The 15582-nt window shown below is 41.1% G+C and overlaps 1 protein-coding gene across 1 annotated transcript in view; it reads right to left on the bottom strand.

Annotated features, from left to right (window-relative positions):
* PCLO (piccolo presynaptic cytomatrix protein) overlaps positions 1 to 15582 on the bottom strand; it is a 506430-nt gene that overhangs the window by 80920 nt on the left and 409928 nt on the right. The window contains exons 17-20 of the mRNA XM_014570493.2: positions 12283 to 12376; positions 6853 to 6924; positions 3491 to 3671; positions 981 to 1175 (exon numbers count right to left, since the gene is read on the bottom strand). Coding sequence (XP_014425979.2) covers positions 981 to 1175; positions 3491 to 3671; positions 6853 to 6924; positions 12283 to 12376 — 542 coding nt within the window. The remainder of the gene's footprint in view (positions 1 to 980; positions 1176 to 3490; positions 3672 to 6852; positions 6925 to 12282; positions 12377 to 15582) is intronic.

Below are 15582 nucleotides of genomic sequence, written 5' to 3'. Positions count from 1 at the left end.
CCACGGCTGGAAGGTTTTTATTTGCAGAAACTAAATCCTCAACCAGTAATAAGATGCAGGTCTGAATTGTACTCTGTAGTGCTACAGTTTTCAATGGAGGGTTTGTCATGTGTGAATCTATTTCTAGCTGCCAGACAAATCCGTCTCTAGCCCTCAAATCAATCTGTGGCATAAAGCGGCTAATGAAATTGAATCCACTGCTACAGCAATTGACTTAGAAAAGCCCAAGGAGCATGGAGTGATAAGATTATTAATACTATTCAGTACCTAAATTTCTTGTTAAGTCTGGTGTATTTATTTTCAACCTACTGTTCACTCATGCTAATTTATCTGAAACATTGTAGGCAGTAGGCTGCCTTTAAGAAGCCTTTCAAATGAATGGAAGGTTACTTAGCAGCCACTATGCTTCACATGTAGAAAATTGAGTGATGCTAAGTAAGAACTTATTTTTCAACCTGAAATCCTGTACAACCTATATTGCATTGCCTGACGTGTAGATGCCCTGCTTCTTTTCTGAGGTTAATATCACACCATTAATGTGCTCTCTCTAAGCATGGTGGATGTGATTCTTTGAAAGCTGGCAGCCACCTATCTGAGGGTTTGATTATTTCCATGGTTGAGATATTTAGCAACACTGAAACAACATCACACAATGGATAACTCCGTGAGTCATGCAAACCTCAGGAATATCATGGGCCATGAATGGAGGAAGTGATGGAGAAACAGCCAGTTTTATTGCTGTCTATATAAATGAAAAAAAAGACTTCTAAATAGAAGGAGTATATTGTATTTTTATGTGTTCACACACACACATACACACACACACTCACACACACGCACACACAGAAAGACATTGAACAGAGTGAACACAGTGTGCCAAGAACAGAACCAAACAGAAAGCAGAGCGGGAAGGACAGCAGGGAAAAGGCAACAGATGAACATTAAGCTGCCATGCTGAGGAATTTATTTGCGTCTTTTACTTGGTTGGAGGCGAAGCTGTTGGACAGCTGCTTCAGCTGCAGCGATGGCTGCCCCAGCATCTTCAAGGTGGGTTTGAGTAACGCTGGTTTTGCTTTGGCTGCGCGATGGACCATGAGAGCGCAGGTGTCCTTCAGAAGAAGATTTAGAGCTCCCTGGACTGCTGTGAGATTTCTCAATGGTGGGCATCTGCATGTCTGATGGGGAAATGAATAAACATGAGTGTTATTTCTATGAAATACTATTTCTCTCTCTCTTGGGTAAATTCTGTTTGGAGGCACTGCCCTGACGTGCATCTCTCCAGCAGTAGCCTGCTGGGCACTGTGTCTGGCACAATGAGGCACAATTTCCTCCCTGCTCTTTTGTTGTGCTGTGGTCCAAGGTATAGTTTGCTAGTGATTTATACTACCAGCAATTTCTGACACTTCCCATGTCGACCCTGTTTTGCTTGCTGGTGAACCAGTGGATGGATCCAAGGCTTAGCAAATTTTCTGTTCCTCCTCACCCACTTGTGCTACAAGGAGGATGCTGAAAAGCAGCATCATTTACGCCTAAGTGTCCAGTCCAAGATGGGCCAAGCAATTTTAGGATTCCCCTGTAATGATGTGCAAGCTAAGTCACAATCTAGCCCAGTGGTGGGCAAACTGCAACCCGCAGGCTGGATATGGCCCATCAGGGTTATATGTATGGCCCATGCAACATTTTGTTTACCATGGCCCATGCACAGGGTTGCCAGATTCCACTGGTTTCAAACTGTGTAGGGTTTTTTCCTCGCAGCACTACTAAAGTGATGCACACATGAAGGAAGGACACATGAAGTAAGGTGCATGCTACTTGCACACAATGCTCTCTCTGCATTCAATCAAAGTGTTGCTATGGTTCAGTTGGCACACCCCACAAATTCTAAGTACACAGGGGCATTTAGCAAAACTACCCTGTCTCAGGAGACTATCTTCGTTACTACAATCATGAGGCCCACTGAGATGAAGGAGGCCATTTATGTGGCCCACCCACTAGCCTTGGTTGATCATAGCTCTTATACAGTTATATCCACAGAAACCTCTGATATAGACATAAGACATATTTATGCTTGCAAATATACAGTGCTTTACAGAATTGTCATCAAAGCAACATCGTATCAAGAAGAAGCAGGACAGCTTGTGTGTTATTACCAGAATGTATCCTGTTACTTCGCTGCTGTTATCTGGCCTCTATTTGTACCACTTGATGAGATGGTGTCCATTTATATCACTTTATTGCTCTGGTACGACATATGTTGCATATACACAATGTTTGCCAACTGAGATATTAGGAAATAGCTATATTTAGTCTGAAAGAAATATTCTGAAGAATGATACACACTGACTATCAGTTTTGGAGACACTGAGCCTGGTTCTTCATTTACACAGAGCTGTGTAACTCCACTGAATTCCACTATCTCCAGTGATTTCAATGGAGTTACTCCTAATTTACAACAATGTAAGCCAGATTTGAATCAGCTCCGTAATGAACGTGAAATTAACTTATACTAATTATAATTCTTCATAAAAATATCAGCTTGACAATGTCAGAAGGCAACAGCTTAACTATTAGCATAAATGCTTAAAACACAGTGCCAAAAAATAATAATTGAACATGAAAAGAGAGCACAATTCAAACTGGTGTACGTGTTGGATTTTGGCCTAGGACATTGACACAGTAGAAGTACTGTGGGATCTCTAATACCTATATATAACAAATAGGATCTCACTTTATAAGATACTAGCACATTTACCCAGCATTGCTCAGGGTTTTTTTTTTTAATAAAAGGGAAATGTATGTGCTTATTTAAATGACAGTATTTTTTAAAAACAGAAAGCAAGAGCAAAAGGCACAGCTCATCTGCTCGTTGCACTCCCCAGCCAGAGTGAGGAATGCAGCAAACTGTGCACTTTCTCCTCACTCACTGATGAAGGGGAACACCCAACAATGCCCCTATATAGATTTGGGAGGAGGAGGGCAGTTTCAACACTTCCCGATCCTTCCTAAAAGGCTCCTAAGGAATGGGAGACTTGGGGCAGTTCCACACAGGGTTTGAGGCACTCCTAGTCAGACCCTTTCACCTGCTTGGTGATTCTATCTCTTTTCTGTATGGTTTTATGCGAAGCAATCCCACTCCAGGCATTTTAAGTTATGATAAGAGGAAGCTGTATACCAAATGCAGTGGTCCTAGCTCTTACCGTTTAGAAAGCGTTCTTGTACAAACATACAAACAAATAGACAGACAGACAGACTCTCTCAAATATATAGTAGATTGTTTGTAAACTGCAGGGAACTGGAAAGGCCAAATTCAGCTTTGGTATAAGGAGTCATAACTCCACTTAAATCACAATGAGGCTGAATATAGCTTTTAATAAAAGTATGTAGAAAACATATGCTAGCCACTGTGTTCCACAGGATATTGAAAAGCACAAAAGGTTCTCTTAGAACAGATTTTTGATGACTTGTTAGGGACATTTTCCATAGCTCTTACCCTTGGATGGGTCAGGGAAGATTCCGTGACTTCTGCTCTTGATGACAGATGTCTTTGGTGATTGCTGGTTGCTCTGCCCAGAATGAGATTTCCCATGGTCAATACTTTCAGTCTGCTCCTTCAGAGGATACCACCGTGGGGTGTTGTCAAACTGAGAGGTGCCGGATAGCTCAATCAATACCTACACAATGACATACCGTGTGACTGATTAAGATACAATGGGAGACACAAAGAGGACTGAATCTGATCTCATTGATGTGGTGTAAGTCAAAAGTATTTCATAATAAAATTAACAGTCATGTAATGTAAAACCTATCAGGGGAAGATGAGGGGCTACTAGCATTCCTGGTAGGAATCTTGGAAGTCTTCAGAAAGATTTGTCCAGAAAGAGAGGATTCTCTGTAAGCCTCAGCCAGTGCAAAGGAGGTAGAATAAGCAGTTGATTACAAACATCTTCTGCCCCTAGGAATCTGAGATCCTTGTGAAGAGATTTAGTGCATGGAGGAAAGCATAAAATAAGTTGGACACAACTTCCACCGACCTATGAGATGCAAAGAAAGAGTTGCCAGTGAAATTAATAATCCTCTAGGCCCTCTCTTAAAGACCTAGTAGAACTGCTTATGTGCTACAGCAGGAAAAAAAACTTTTAATATTTGGGAACAAAAAAGAGGCCGTGGGTGTAAAAGTTTTAGACATACTGTAATAGCAGGAGTGACAGTCATCTTAAAGGAGCCATTTTAAGTATTCAGAGATTCCAAGGCTAGAAGGGGCCATTGGATCATACAGTCTGAGCATTTGTATAATAGGCCACAGAACTTCCCCAGAATAATTCCTAGAGCATTGCATTTGAAAAAAATAATAATTCTCACTTCATTTTAAAATGATCAGTGATGGAGAATATTTGTTCCCCGTGTAGGTACTTTTAAATTGCAATTAGAAGACACCTTAATGTGTTTAACTTTGTTAATCTAAAGAGACTGACTTCCAACCGTCTATCCCACAAGGCACCCTTTCCAATTTATCAACATCCTTCTTGAATTGTGCACACCAGAACTAGAAACAATATTCCTCCCTCCCCACTTACCCTGCCAGCCCTCCGTGCTACCTGGAGCATCCCATGCCATGCTCCAGTGGCAATTTAAAGGGTCCACTGCTCCGGCCACTTCCACAGTAGCATTGGCTTGGAGCTCTTTTGAATCATCAGGCCCTAGAGTAGTTATTCCCTTTGCCCTCCCTCCCTCATCAGTGGGCCTGGTAAGGACTGGAGTAACTCTAACCAAGAGACACTGAAGATGGTGCATGCAGAATAAAATTTGGGGAATTTGTCATTGATTGCTGCCCTGTTAGCAGGACACTACTAGCTTACCAAAGAGGCCAGTCAGTGTGAGATAACTCCAAAGAGCCCACACAGAAAAAAACAGTAAGTAGAGATGAATAGCTTAGGATAGTTAAAAAGGAATTTAGCAGAAAGTAGCATCCTGGAAATTAGGGTGAATAATGAGTTTGTTCTCCCTTGGAAGTGGTGGGAACACCAAAGAACAAGAATGTAAGAATGAGACTGATCTATGTGCAGACCAATATTCTATGTGGAACAGGTCTTGGTACCTGCTGTCAGGATGAAGTCACTGTGACTGTCCCATAGACCAAACACTTGGATACTTATCAGCAAGCCAGCTGGACAAGAAGCAAAAGGTGTAGGTAATTAAAACAGATGCCCCAAGAGGTTGTAATCCTCAAAGGCTACCAATAAACTCATACAAGTAATAATAAGGGAATCTTCTTTAATGCTGGCAGAAGGGTGCAAATTAGACCTAAGATGTTGTCATCTGATTAGGGAAAAAAATATAGACTGATTCAGCAGTCCAATGAATTGGAGAAATACCTGTCAATCTAGTGCCTGTGGAAGTCTCCTCAAGTCAGCCTTTTTCTCAGAGGAAAGGAAAGCTTTCATCAATGGTGTCTTCAGTGACATCAGTCACTGACAAATTGTATTTTTGGATGCAACACATCTATTGTCACTGGTTAGGAGTCCTTCTGAGTTAACCCTTGATAGCCCGTAACCAATGGGCTGGAAATAATACTTGTTTGCACTCACTTACGCTAGTTTGCCTTCCCCACTAGGAAATGCACTCAAGTTTAAATAAAAATGAAGCTGCAACTTAAATTTAACTTTCAGATGGTGCTCATATTTCAAGTCAAATTCTTTAATTATGCCCGAGAAGCAATCATTAGAACACCAATTTATCTAAAGGTCATAAATAATAATGACGTAAATGCTCTCTCAAGTCATACATTTTGGGGGGGGGGTCTAATAAATATGCTGAACAATATGCTGAACAATGTGATGTGGTAGGTAGGATGTAAGTAATCATGTAATTGCTTTTTAAACTCATCCATATATTTGTTCTAGAGATTACTTAAGGGGTGACATGGCTTGTCTGATACAATGGTAATATTAAAGCATATCTGGTGCTAAACTGAATAATACGTCATTGGATATGTTGTAGTCTGTAACTTAAATGCAGGGTAAGGTATTTTTTTCATATCAGTATCACTTGATACAAATGGTAATGTTAGTAATTGATTTTTTCTGGGTAATTGTTTCTAATTGTAATCCTCTATGGCAATAAGTTTTAATTACTGATTTAACATCATGTTTTTTGCTGGTCACTCCATATATTACATATGCTTTTCATCATTGCTGACCTGGTTCAGCATTAGTTACCATGTCATGATGAATGAACTAGACAAGATTGTGCTTTTAGTTACACCTGTGAAATGCTATCGACTTCATTGCAGTTGCAATAGAGGCCCTGATTGAGGAAGTTACTTCAGTGGGACAGCTCCTGTGCTTACAGTTAAGCATGGACTTATTGGTCTTGCCAAATCGTGGCCCAGAGGCAGAATTTGGTCCTTTATTCATATGCACTTCCACTCTTCTCACTACATGATAGAAAACTCCTCAGTCCATACCTAGTATGCTGAGGTGAAGACAGTCTCTATTAGCCAGAGCTGGATTCCTCATCAAGTTACTTCTGAAGCTATAACCACCCCTTTCCTCAGAAGCATTGATCTAAATCACTGCAACTATTCACAATGATGATTTAAACAAGCCTAAGTGCACAACTTTAGCCCCACTGTGCTATACAAAGAGAAGGAAAAATTTGGTGCCCTATGTGGGTGAATGAAGGAAATCTGCAATAGTATAGTTATGGCCAAGAAGCTAAGCCTAAAGAAAAGAATCTTTCTATTGCTCCCACACCCACCAAACAAAATAGGCTGTGATTATCAACATACATTTACTTGAGTGTCTCCCAAGACGGGGAGGCAGGTTTAGGGAAGAGAGGAAATTAGATACTCACTTCACCCAGAAAGTCATTGGAGGAGAATCGATCATAATCCCAGACAGTCACTTCTAGTGTTTTCTTCTTCAGCTGTAGTTTAGATCAAAAGATGATTAATCCCAATTGCCATCATAAACCTCCTGTTGCATTCATTGAATAGCTTCTATTTGTTATTATGTGCCTGCACTCTTTTTCAATATGACAGCCAGGTCATTTTTTATTCCCACATCAGCCTTGATTTCAGAAAATTAATTCTCGGCAAAGCTGGCATTTGCTGTCACGATGGATGTGCATGTACAAGGTGCTGCTGGGACTCTCAGAAGTTCCTTTGAAAACCTGACAGAGTGGGCAACACAAGGCCCATACTATGACTTTACAAAAGCTGAGAGTGACTACCTAGAGGTGAACTTCTGTTCTCAAGCAAGGTGATTTGTATGTGGCTGTGGTGAGTTGGAGTGCAGAATTTAAATATTACTTTACAGTACTCCTACAATCTGCAGGACCTTTAGCCCCTATGTTGTCTCAGGGCTAGTCTTCTCTAGAAGTGTTATATCAGTGAAGCACTATGTCTGGAGAAGATGCTCTAAGCTGATGTTCTTCCATCACCATAATAAATTCATGTTTGTGAAAAAGGGTAGCTGTGATGGCAGGAGAAGCACTCTGGGGGGATCGGGAGATACAGCGCTGTTCACATCAGTGTTTAGGAGAGTGTAACTTATGTTGCTCAGGGGAGGGGGCTTATTCAGACCCCTGAATTACAAAAGTTATAACAAAGTAAGTGGTAATGCAGTTGTGGTATCGGTGTGGTTTGAGAAGTTTCCCTGGGCTGGTGAGAAACACAAAGGTGAGGGGATTGATTGATTGATTGACTGACTGCAGCTGTGTGCTTTAGAGGGACAAAGCTTATAACTTGTGAGCCTCCTGTTTGTTTCTGCTATGTTCAAGTAAATGGGCCGTTGTGAACATACTTTGTCAACAAACACAATTACAACAGAGAAACATGTGTAGAATATTATCAATTTCTTCTCTGAACAGAAGCAACTCATCCAGGCCTCAAATACTGGATGACCAGTTGGGCCAAAGGGCATGTAACAGAATATTCTCTCAAATCAGACAGAATTCATCTCTTCAAAATTCTCCAGTGCTGCTCGGCTTGACTCAGATATTCTTAGTCATGTAGAAGAGCTTCACGTTAAACAGTGGATTTATTATTGTTGTAGTGACCTTATATTTTCTGGTCTCATTCAATCTCAGTAAAATGAACAATTATGCCGGGCCTGTTTCTTTGAAAATTATGTTAAACTCATCTTATCCTAAAACCCAACAAGGAGATTTTTATATATTTGCTGGGGGGATCGGGAGATACATAATATACTTACTAAACAGGACGAAAATAAAAGGATTTTAAAGCAAAGATTTTAAAAAAATTCCATAACTAAGTGAAATTATGTTCTCTCTTTTTTATATCCTACCCACTCAGGCAATATAGAACACACCTTTTGTTAAAAATCCTGTGAAAATTTAAACAGAAAGTTGAAGAAAAGACTGTATAAAGAGGCAAGATGGCTTGGAAAGCTTAGCACAGGGCTACTCAGTACGTGGCCCGTGGGGTGCATGCGGCTCACAGCCCGTTTGTTTGCAGCCCAAGGTACGGTTTGGGTTACATGGGGCTCAACACATGGCCTGTGGGTGGGATCCTTTGAACATGGCCTCCACTGGGAACACACGCCACAATGGCGAGGCATCTCCCAGGTAGGGTGAGCATTGAAAGATGCAAGCAGACTGGCTTGCTGGAACAGGTGGGTAGAAGGTGTTGGCATTTTTAGCCCCCAGGGAAAAGGTGCCAGGAACACTGGGGCATTGTGGGAAGTGCTGGCTATTTAGCCTTGTAGGCAGAGCCTGAGAGGTGCTGAGTGGCTTACACTGGCCATGATTGGATCTGGTGCTGCGGCTTAAGGCTTAATCTTTGTATTCAAGCCTGTCAGTGTGAAAGAAGCTATTTGTATATATTTGCATATATATTTGCATGTACATGCAACCATACTTAAGTTGTGCTGAATATCATTGTGGCCCCCAGGGCTTCAAAAGTTGAGTAGCTCTGGCTTAGCATATCATTTGTGAATGCCCTTTAGAGGCAAAGTATAAGCAAAGATATTCTGAACATATGCAGAGAGGTGCTCTAAAGAGTACCTCTTCATTACAAATTATGAATGTGCTGGGAGATAAGGAAGGATAGATGGATCTAGGAGGGGAGAAAGTATGGATCTGATTGAATTTTTTGTGGGAACAGACAGATATTTTATGGTGTGAGAAAAAGTTTTGCAGAACCATAGAAACTAGCAAAAATTTAGATGGTATCATGAGCTTTCATGGGCACAACCCACTTCAGAAGAGAAGAAGTGGATTATGCCCATGGAAGCTCATGATACCATCTACATTTTTGTTAGCCTCTAACGTGCTGGAAGACTATTCATTATTTTTTAAGTTTTTTCAAACTTTAGACCGTTATTTTGCTAGTTGGGGATGTGGTGAGAGTGGCTGAGATAATATCTAGCAGACGCTGGCTGAGATCATCCACTCATTTAAAATCTGATGTTCAGTCCCTGATAACTAAACCTTGTGTGATATGTTCACAGCAGAACTCAACACCAAATCATTTTAAACATGAAAATCAGCCAAGGTGGTTTGGAAAGTTTGCTAATATTGACAATCTCCTTAGTGAGAGATCTGAGAGGTTTAGGGGCTATGTTGTAGCCATAGCATACTTACCCTTTCATCTCCCTTCCCTTCCCTGTGAAAACAGATAGTGGGTTTGGCTGAATTTCACTTTGAACTTTTGGATTAGCTTGGATTGCCATGTGTACAAACCCCTAAGATGTGACACCATAACACAGGGTTTATACAAACCCTGGAAGCCATATCTGAACTAGATTTGAGTCCATGATCTTAGCAGTAAAACATCAATTTACAGGTATTTACAGTAAAAGTCATGAACTGGTCATAGGCAATGAACAAAAACTTATGGTCTTGACCTGTCTGTGCTAAAAATACCTGTGACTAAATCTTAATGAAAGCATGAAAAGCGGTGTTGTTGGGGAGGTGCTTGGGGTTGGAGATGCCCTGAGCCAGCAACACCGGCTGTTGGAGGCTGTGGCCTGGGGGGCTGCTAAGGCAGAGGGTGTCATGTTATTGAATTGTAATATGAGCAGGTAGGTCACTGTTGAACCCACTAGTGTGTGTTTACTCCGGATTCTGTACAAAGTGGGCCATGTGAGGTGTCGAATGAAAGCACATGCTATGCTGATTCTAGGTATACTACTCGGCTACGTCTACACTGGCCCCTTTTCCGGAAGGGACATGTTAATTTCAGCTATCGTAGTAGGGAAATGCGCGGGGGATTTAAATATCCCCCGCGGCATTTAAATAAAAATGTCCGCCGCTTTTTTCCGGCTTTTAAAAAAGCCGGAAAAGAGCGTCTACACTGGCCCCGATCCTCCAGAAAAAGTGCCCTTTTCCGGAGGATCTTATTCCTACTTCAAAGAAGTACTTTTTCCGGAGGATCGGGGCCAGTGTAGACGCTCTTTTCCGGCTTTTTTAAAAGCCAGAAAAAAGCGGCGGACATTTTTATTTAAATGCCGCGGGGGATATTTAAATCCCCCGCGCATTTCCCTACTACGACTCATGAAATTTACATGCCCCTTCCGGAAAAGGGGCCAGTGTAGACGTAGCCCTCATGTACATGTATAATTTTGTATCTAAAGTTATGAATATGGGCTCTATACTTGTGTTTAATTGTCTCTGTCTGGGAGGGAGCAATGGCTCTCGGCCACCTATTGTGAGGGATGGTTATCTAGTGAATAGCTATGCTAATGAGCAAGATGCATGAACAATGGCTCTCAGGGTTGCCAATATACACCTGAGGACAGTGTCTGGAAACCTGCAAACCAGCAGGTCTATCATGGCTACTTGCATGAAAGACAGAGACAGGCCACTTGATCAGGTGACCAGCTCCAGTTTGGGAGGCACCAGGAATATAAAAGTGACATCAGGGTGACTCCATCTTGTCTTCAATCCTGCTCCTGATTCCAGAAGCACCTTTTCTAGAAATAGAGGGCCAGGAAGGATTTGCTGACCCATCCTGACATTGGATGTACACCAGAGACTGGTAAGCTAGTACGATGTAACATCTTTGCTAAGAACCTGCATCAAGAACTTGGTAATTGATGCATGTAATGTATTTTCCTTAATCTCAGTCTCAAACTTTTCTTTTATTAATAAGCTTTTAGATTTTAGATTCTAAAGGAATGGCACAGAATGCTCTTGTGGGTAAGATCTGAGGTAGAAATTGACTTAGAACTGTGGCTGATCCTTTGGGACTGAAAGAACCTGTCTGGAGTTGGTGAGATTAGGTTTATAACTTCTCACCTGTACAAGGTTTGGGTATGATTCTGGCAAAGGCAAAGTCTGAGGCTTCCTGCTGGCCAGACTGGTAGCTGAAGTGCTCTGTTTGACTGGTTTGGTAACTAAAGGAGAACCGCAACCTTGGGCTGTAAGTAGCCATAGTTTTGAGCAATTCACCCTGAAAAGATCCTCTCTGCGGTGCCCAGACTGACCTGATACATTACATAGGGGTTGTTCTCCTTGTTCTCCCCTGGGCTAAGGATAGCATGGGGAAGAGTCACATGGGAGAGGGCAGTCACATGCTCTATGCCCATCTTATCTCTCTTCAGCAATCGCCCCCGACTGACCCTTTGAGACTGAGACTAACCTGAACGTTGCTGTGCTTTTTGGAGTAGAGCATTGATCTATCCTAAAGTCCAGCTTGCCTGGGTGCACTTTCTATGACTCCATGGTAAGACTGGTATAGAACTTAAGGAGATCAACTAGTTACTGGACAGGTGAAATCTCATTATAGAATGTACAAACAGGTTGCTGCTTGTTCACAGTATGCCCTTAGGCTGGCACTCAGTCATGAGCCACTCCTGACAGTGAGACAAAGACAACACCATGCAGTATGCAAACACATGGGTGATAAATGTGCTTGCTTAGCTTACATAAACTGTATCCCTGAAAAATATGCTAAGTATATTGATATTGAGCATAGTAGTGCTCACCTTGTATGATTTTAAATGATGTATGTGTGCATTTAGAAGTCATAGAGGGATCAAAGGTATTTACCTCCAAATCCTTTTTTAAACAACATATAGTAGATGGAATATGGTGCATTCCAAAGTAAAAAAAAACAAACAAAAACCTACAGGGAACTATTTATATGAGTTAAATGGAGAAGTAAATCTCTGTCAGGGAGGCTCAACTGTATCTGTAGGAGGAGTGAACTCCATCAGAGGCAAGGAAATTATTCAAGCTTCCCTTCAATTTGATGACAGTCACTGGCCATACAAATAATAGAAAAGAAAATCACAGTGGACAGTGCTAATAGTCACGCACCTGCTCCATGGAGATATTTTTATAAATGACCGTCTGATTCCACTCGGGATTCAAACTTTTCTGCACATATTTCGTCCTCCGCTTGTACTCAGCACTGAATTTGAACAAAGGAAGGGAACATTACATTAGTCTTCTTTTGTTTCCTTCCATCTTTGTGCAGAAAACATTTCACGGAAATAGAAAGAAAAAAAACTCAACAACTCGGGGCTATAAAAGCACAATGAGAACTACGTTTTCTAACTGCATTGCCCAACTTGCTGTACTGTGCTTTCATGTTGCTGTCTTCACAAACCTCATCTTATGAGCCTTCTAAAAGCTCAGCCTGACTATAAGCAAAGTGTTCAACCTCCAGCATCAGGAAACACCAGCTTGTTTTTATTGTAGTTATAAATACCTCCTGCCTCTTTAGAGCAGGGCTCTAATTACAACTGTAAGTGATAATGCATTTCTTTCCCAAGGAACATCTTTCTGCTTGCACATTTAGGTAGGCTTAATCCATTTTATTTTTATTTTGTGTTCTTTAATAACAGGAGTCTCATCTCATAAGACCATTAAATGAAAGCCATGATATGCTGAAATACTGTTAATGATAGAAACACTAATTTCATATTGATCCTATTCTCTAGCTTTGCCTCTAACTGTAGGAAGACCAAGCATAAAAGTAAATCAAGCTTGCTTTTATCAATAGGCAAGTATAAGAAGTTTGGCTGAATTAGCTACATTAAAAAGAAAAGAAGCAGAAATATACTCAATTATACTCCGCATTTCCTGGATGTGGAGAAAGTGGGAGCACTTTCCTTTCAGACATTATAGATTTCCTGGTCATTGCAAACCCTGATGCTATATGCACTCACATACCAATTTTTATTTAATATACAATTTAATGGAAAAGATGTCACAGTTTTACATAAGAAAATGCTTACAGAATTCAAGAACCCAAATATATTTGAAGTGCAGAACTTTTCTGATAAAATGCAAGTTACCTACATTTAAACATGGAACAATCAAAGACTTGAAGACTAGCTTATGTTTGATTGCTCTTCCCTGTTTGTAAGACCATTTTGAATATGTAAAAGTTATACTTCTCAGCTGTTTTTTTGGTAAATACCATTCCTCTCTCCTTATGGTTCTAATGAAGTAAAAACCAATGCAGATTGCCTCATTTTGAGTACTTGCATAATTGCAGCTTTGGACAGAGTGGTATAGTCTGATACTCTTACTCATATCAAATAGTACTTTGTACTATTCAAGTAATCCCCCTGAAATCAATTCTGCAAAATGTGTTGGAAATGTTCTTTCTAATTTTTTTCCACAGAAAATACTTACCATTTTCTGACAAAAAAGCTTTAGTCTATATTTACATATGTTTTACTCTATAAATATTTTTCAGAGAAGCTCAAAGGCCCACATTCCCCTCTCTCTCACGCTACATTATATCGCAGTCATTGAGAAATATACAGCACATCTAACATCTGCTTAGTAATAAAGGCTATGTCTAGACTGCAAGCCTCTTTCGAAAGAGGCTTTTTCAAAAGATACTTTCGAAAAAGCCTCTTTCGAAAAAGAGCATCTAGACTGCAAGCGGAACATTCGAAAAAGCAAGCTGCTTTTTCGAAAGAAAGCAGCTAGTGAGTCTGGATGCTCTCTTTCTAAAAAGCCCTGTTGGCATTCAAGAACGCCTTTTTTCAAAATAGCACTTTCGAAAAAAGGCGTTCTTCCTCGTGAAATGAGGTTTACCGCCATCGAAAGAAAAGCCGTGTTCTTTCAATTTAATTTCGAAAGAACGCGGCTGTAGTCTAGAAGCAGGTGAAGTTTTTTCAAAAAAAACCCCTGAGGCTATGTCTAGACTGCAGGCTTCTTTCGAAAGAGGCTCTTTCGAAAGCATCTTTCGAAAGAGCCTCTTTCGAAAGATCGCGTCTAGACTGCAGGCGGATCTTTCGAAAGAGAAATCCGCTTTTTCGAAAGAGAGCACCCAGCGAGTCTGGATGCTCTCTTTCGAAGACGGCCTCTTTACATTGAAGAACGCCTGCTTTCGAAAGAGGAACTTTCGAAAGAAGGCGTTCTTCCTCGTAAATTGAGGTTTACCGCCATCGAAAGAAAAGCCGCGTTCTTTCGAAATAATTTCGAAAGAACGCGGCTTGAGTCTGGACGTAGGGGAAGTTTTTTCGGGAAAAGGCTACTTTTCCCGAAAAAACCCCTGAGTCTGGACACGGCCTGAGTCTGGACACAGCCAAAGAGGAATCTGTGATCATGGTGACAGGGACATGAAATCTCTCTTCGGTCTCTTTTTGCTTATACCCTCAATTCTGAGTGATACTGTACAAAGACAGTGACTTGCAATTCTTCTGCATCCTTCACTGAGGGTACGTCTAGACTACATGCCTCTGTCGTCAGAGGCATGTAGATTAGGCTACCAGACATAGGAAAATGAAGCGGCGATTTAAATAATCGCCGCTTCATTTAAATTTACATGGCTGCCGCGCTGAGCTGACAGCTGATCAGCTGTTTGTCGGCTCAGCGCGGCAGACATGTAAATTTAAATGAAGCGGCGATTATTTAAATCGCCGCTTCATTTTCCTATGTCTGGTAGCCTAATCTACATGTCTCTGGCGACAGAGGCATGTAGTCTAGACGTAGGTCACTCCACACAATTCCATTCATTTACTTTCGAAACATGAGATACTGCTATCCTCCAGTTTACTCAGAAATGTGCAGGGCACTGTGGTTTGTAAAGCAGAATATCTTCCCTCTTCCTCTTAAGAGAGGAAAGCTGAAGCTATCTATAATGTGATTGGATCTGACAACCTCAGAGGATAATGATATCTTTTGAAAAATGATATCATTTTCTCTTTCTCTTTTTATTTTTTTCATGCATCAATTGCAGAGATATGGATGGGATTCTGGGGGAATGAGTGCATGTTAAAAAGAAAATCACTCTAAAGTCTTATTACTCTGCATTCTTAGCAAAGACGGTAAAAACATCCACCACATGTTAAACCTCTCTCAGAAACAGAAAGGTCCTGATGACAAATCCTATTCCATGGTACACTTAAAACCAGACAAACTGAGTGGCATCATGTCCTCTCCCCCTCCCCCCACACACATATCCCCCTGACCCTAAGCCCTTCCCAATGCCTTTCTCAAGCTGTCTCCAGACATCTGGAGATAGGGTATGCTGAGAAGGGGCAGGACTGGGGTGAGCATCTCTCTGTCCTCACACACTTCAGCTGTGAATCTCTTTCTGATCAGCTTAGTGCTGACTTGTAAAAATTAAGTCACTCACGCCCTACTTGCACAAGT

The sequence above is a fragment of the Pelodiscus sinensis genome, chromosome 1 (genome assembly GCF_049634645.1).
Source record: "Pelodiscus sinensis isolate JC-2024 chromosome 1, ASM4963464v1, whole genome shotgun sequence".
NCBI classification, from domain to species: Eukaryota; Metazoa; Chordata; order Testudines; family Trionychidae; genus Pelodiscus; species Pelodiscus sinensis.
Note: the sequence above shows the minus strand (reverse complement) of the source record. Positions and strands in the feature narration are given on the sequence as shown.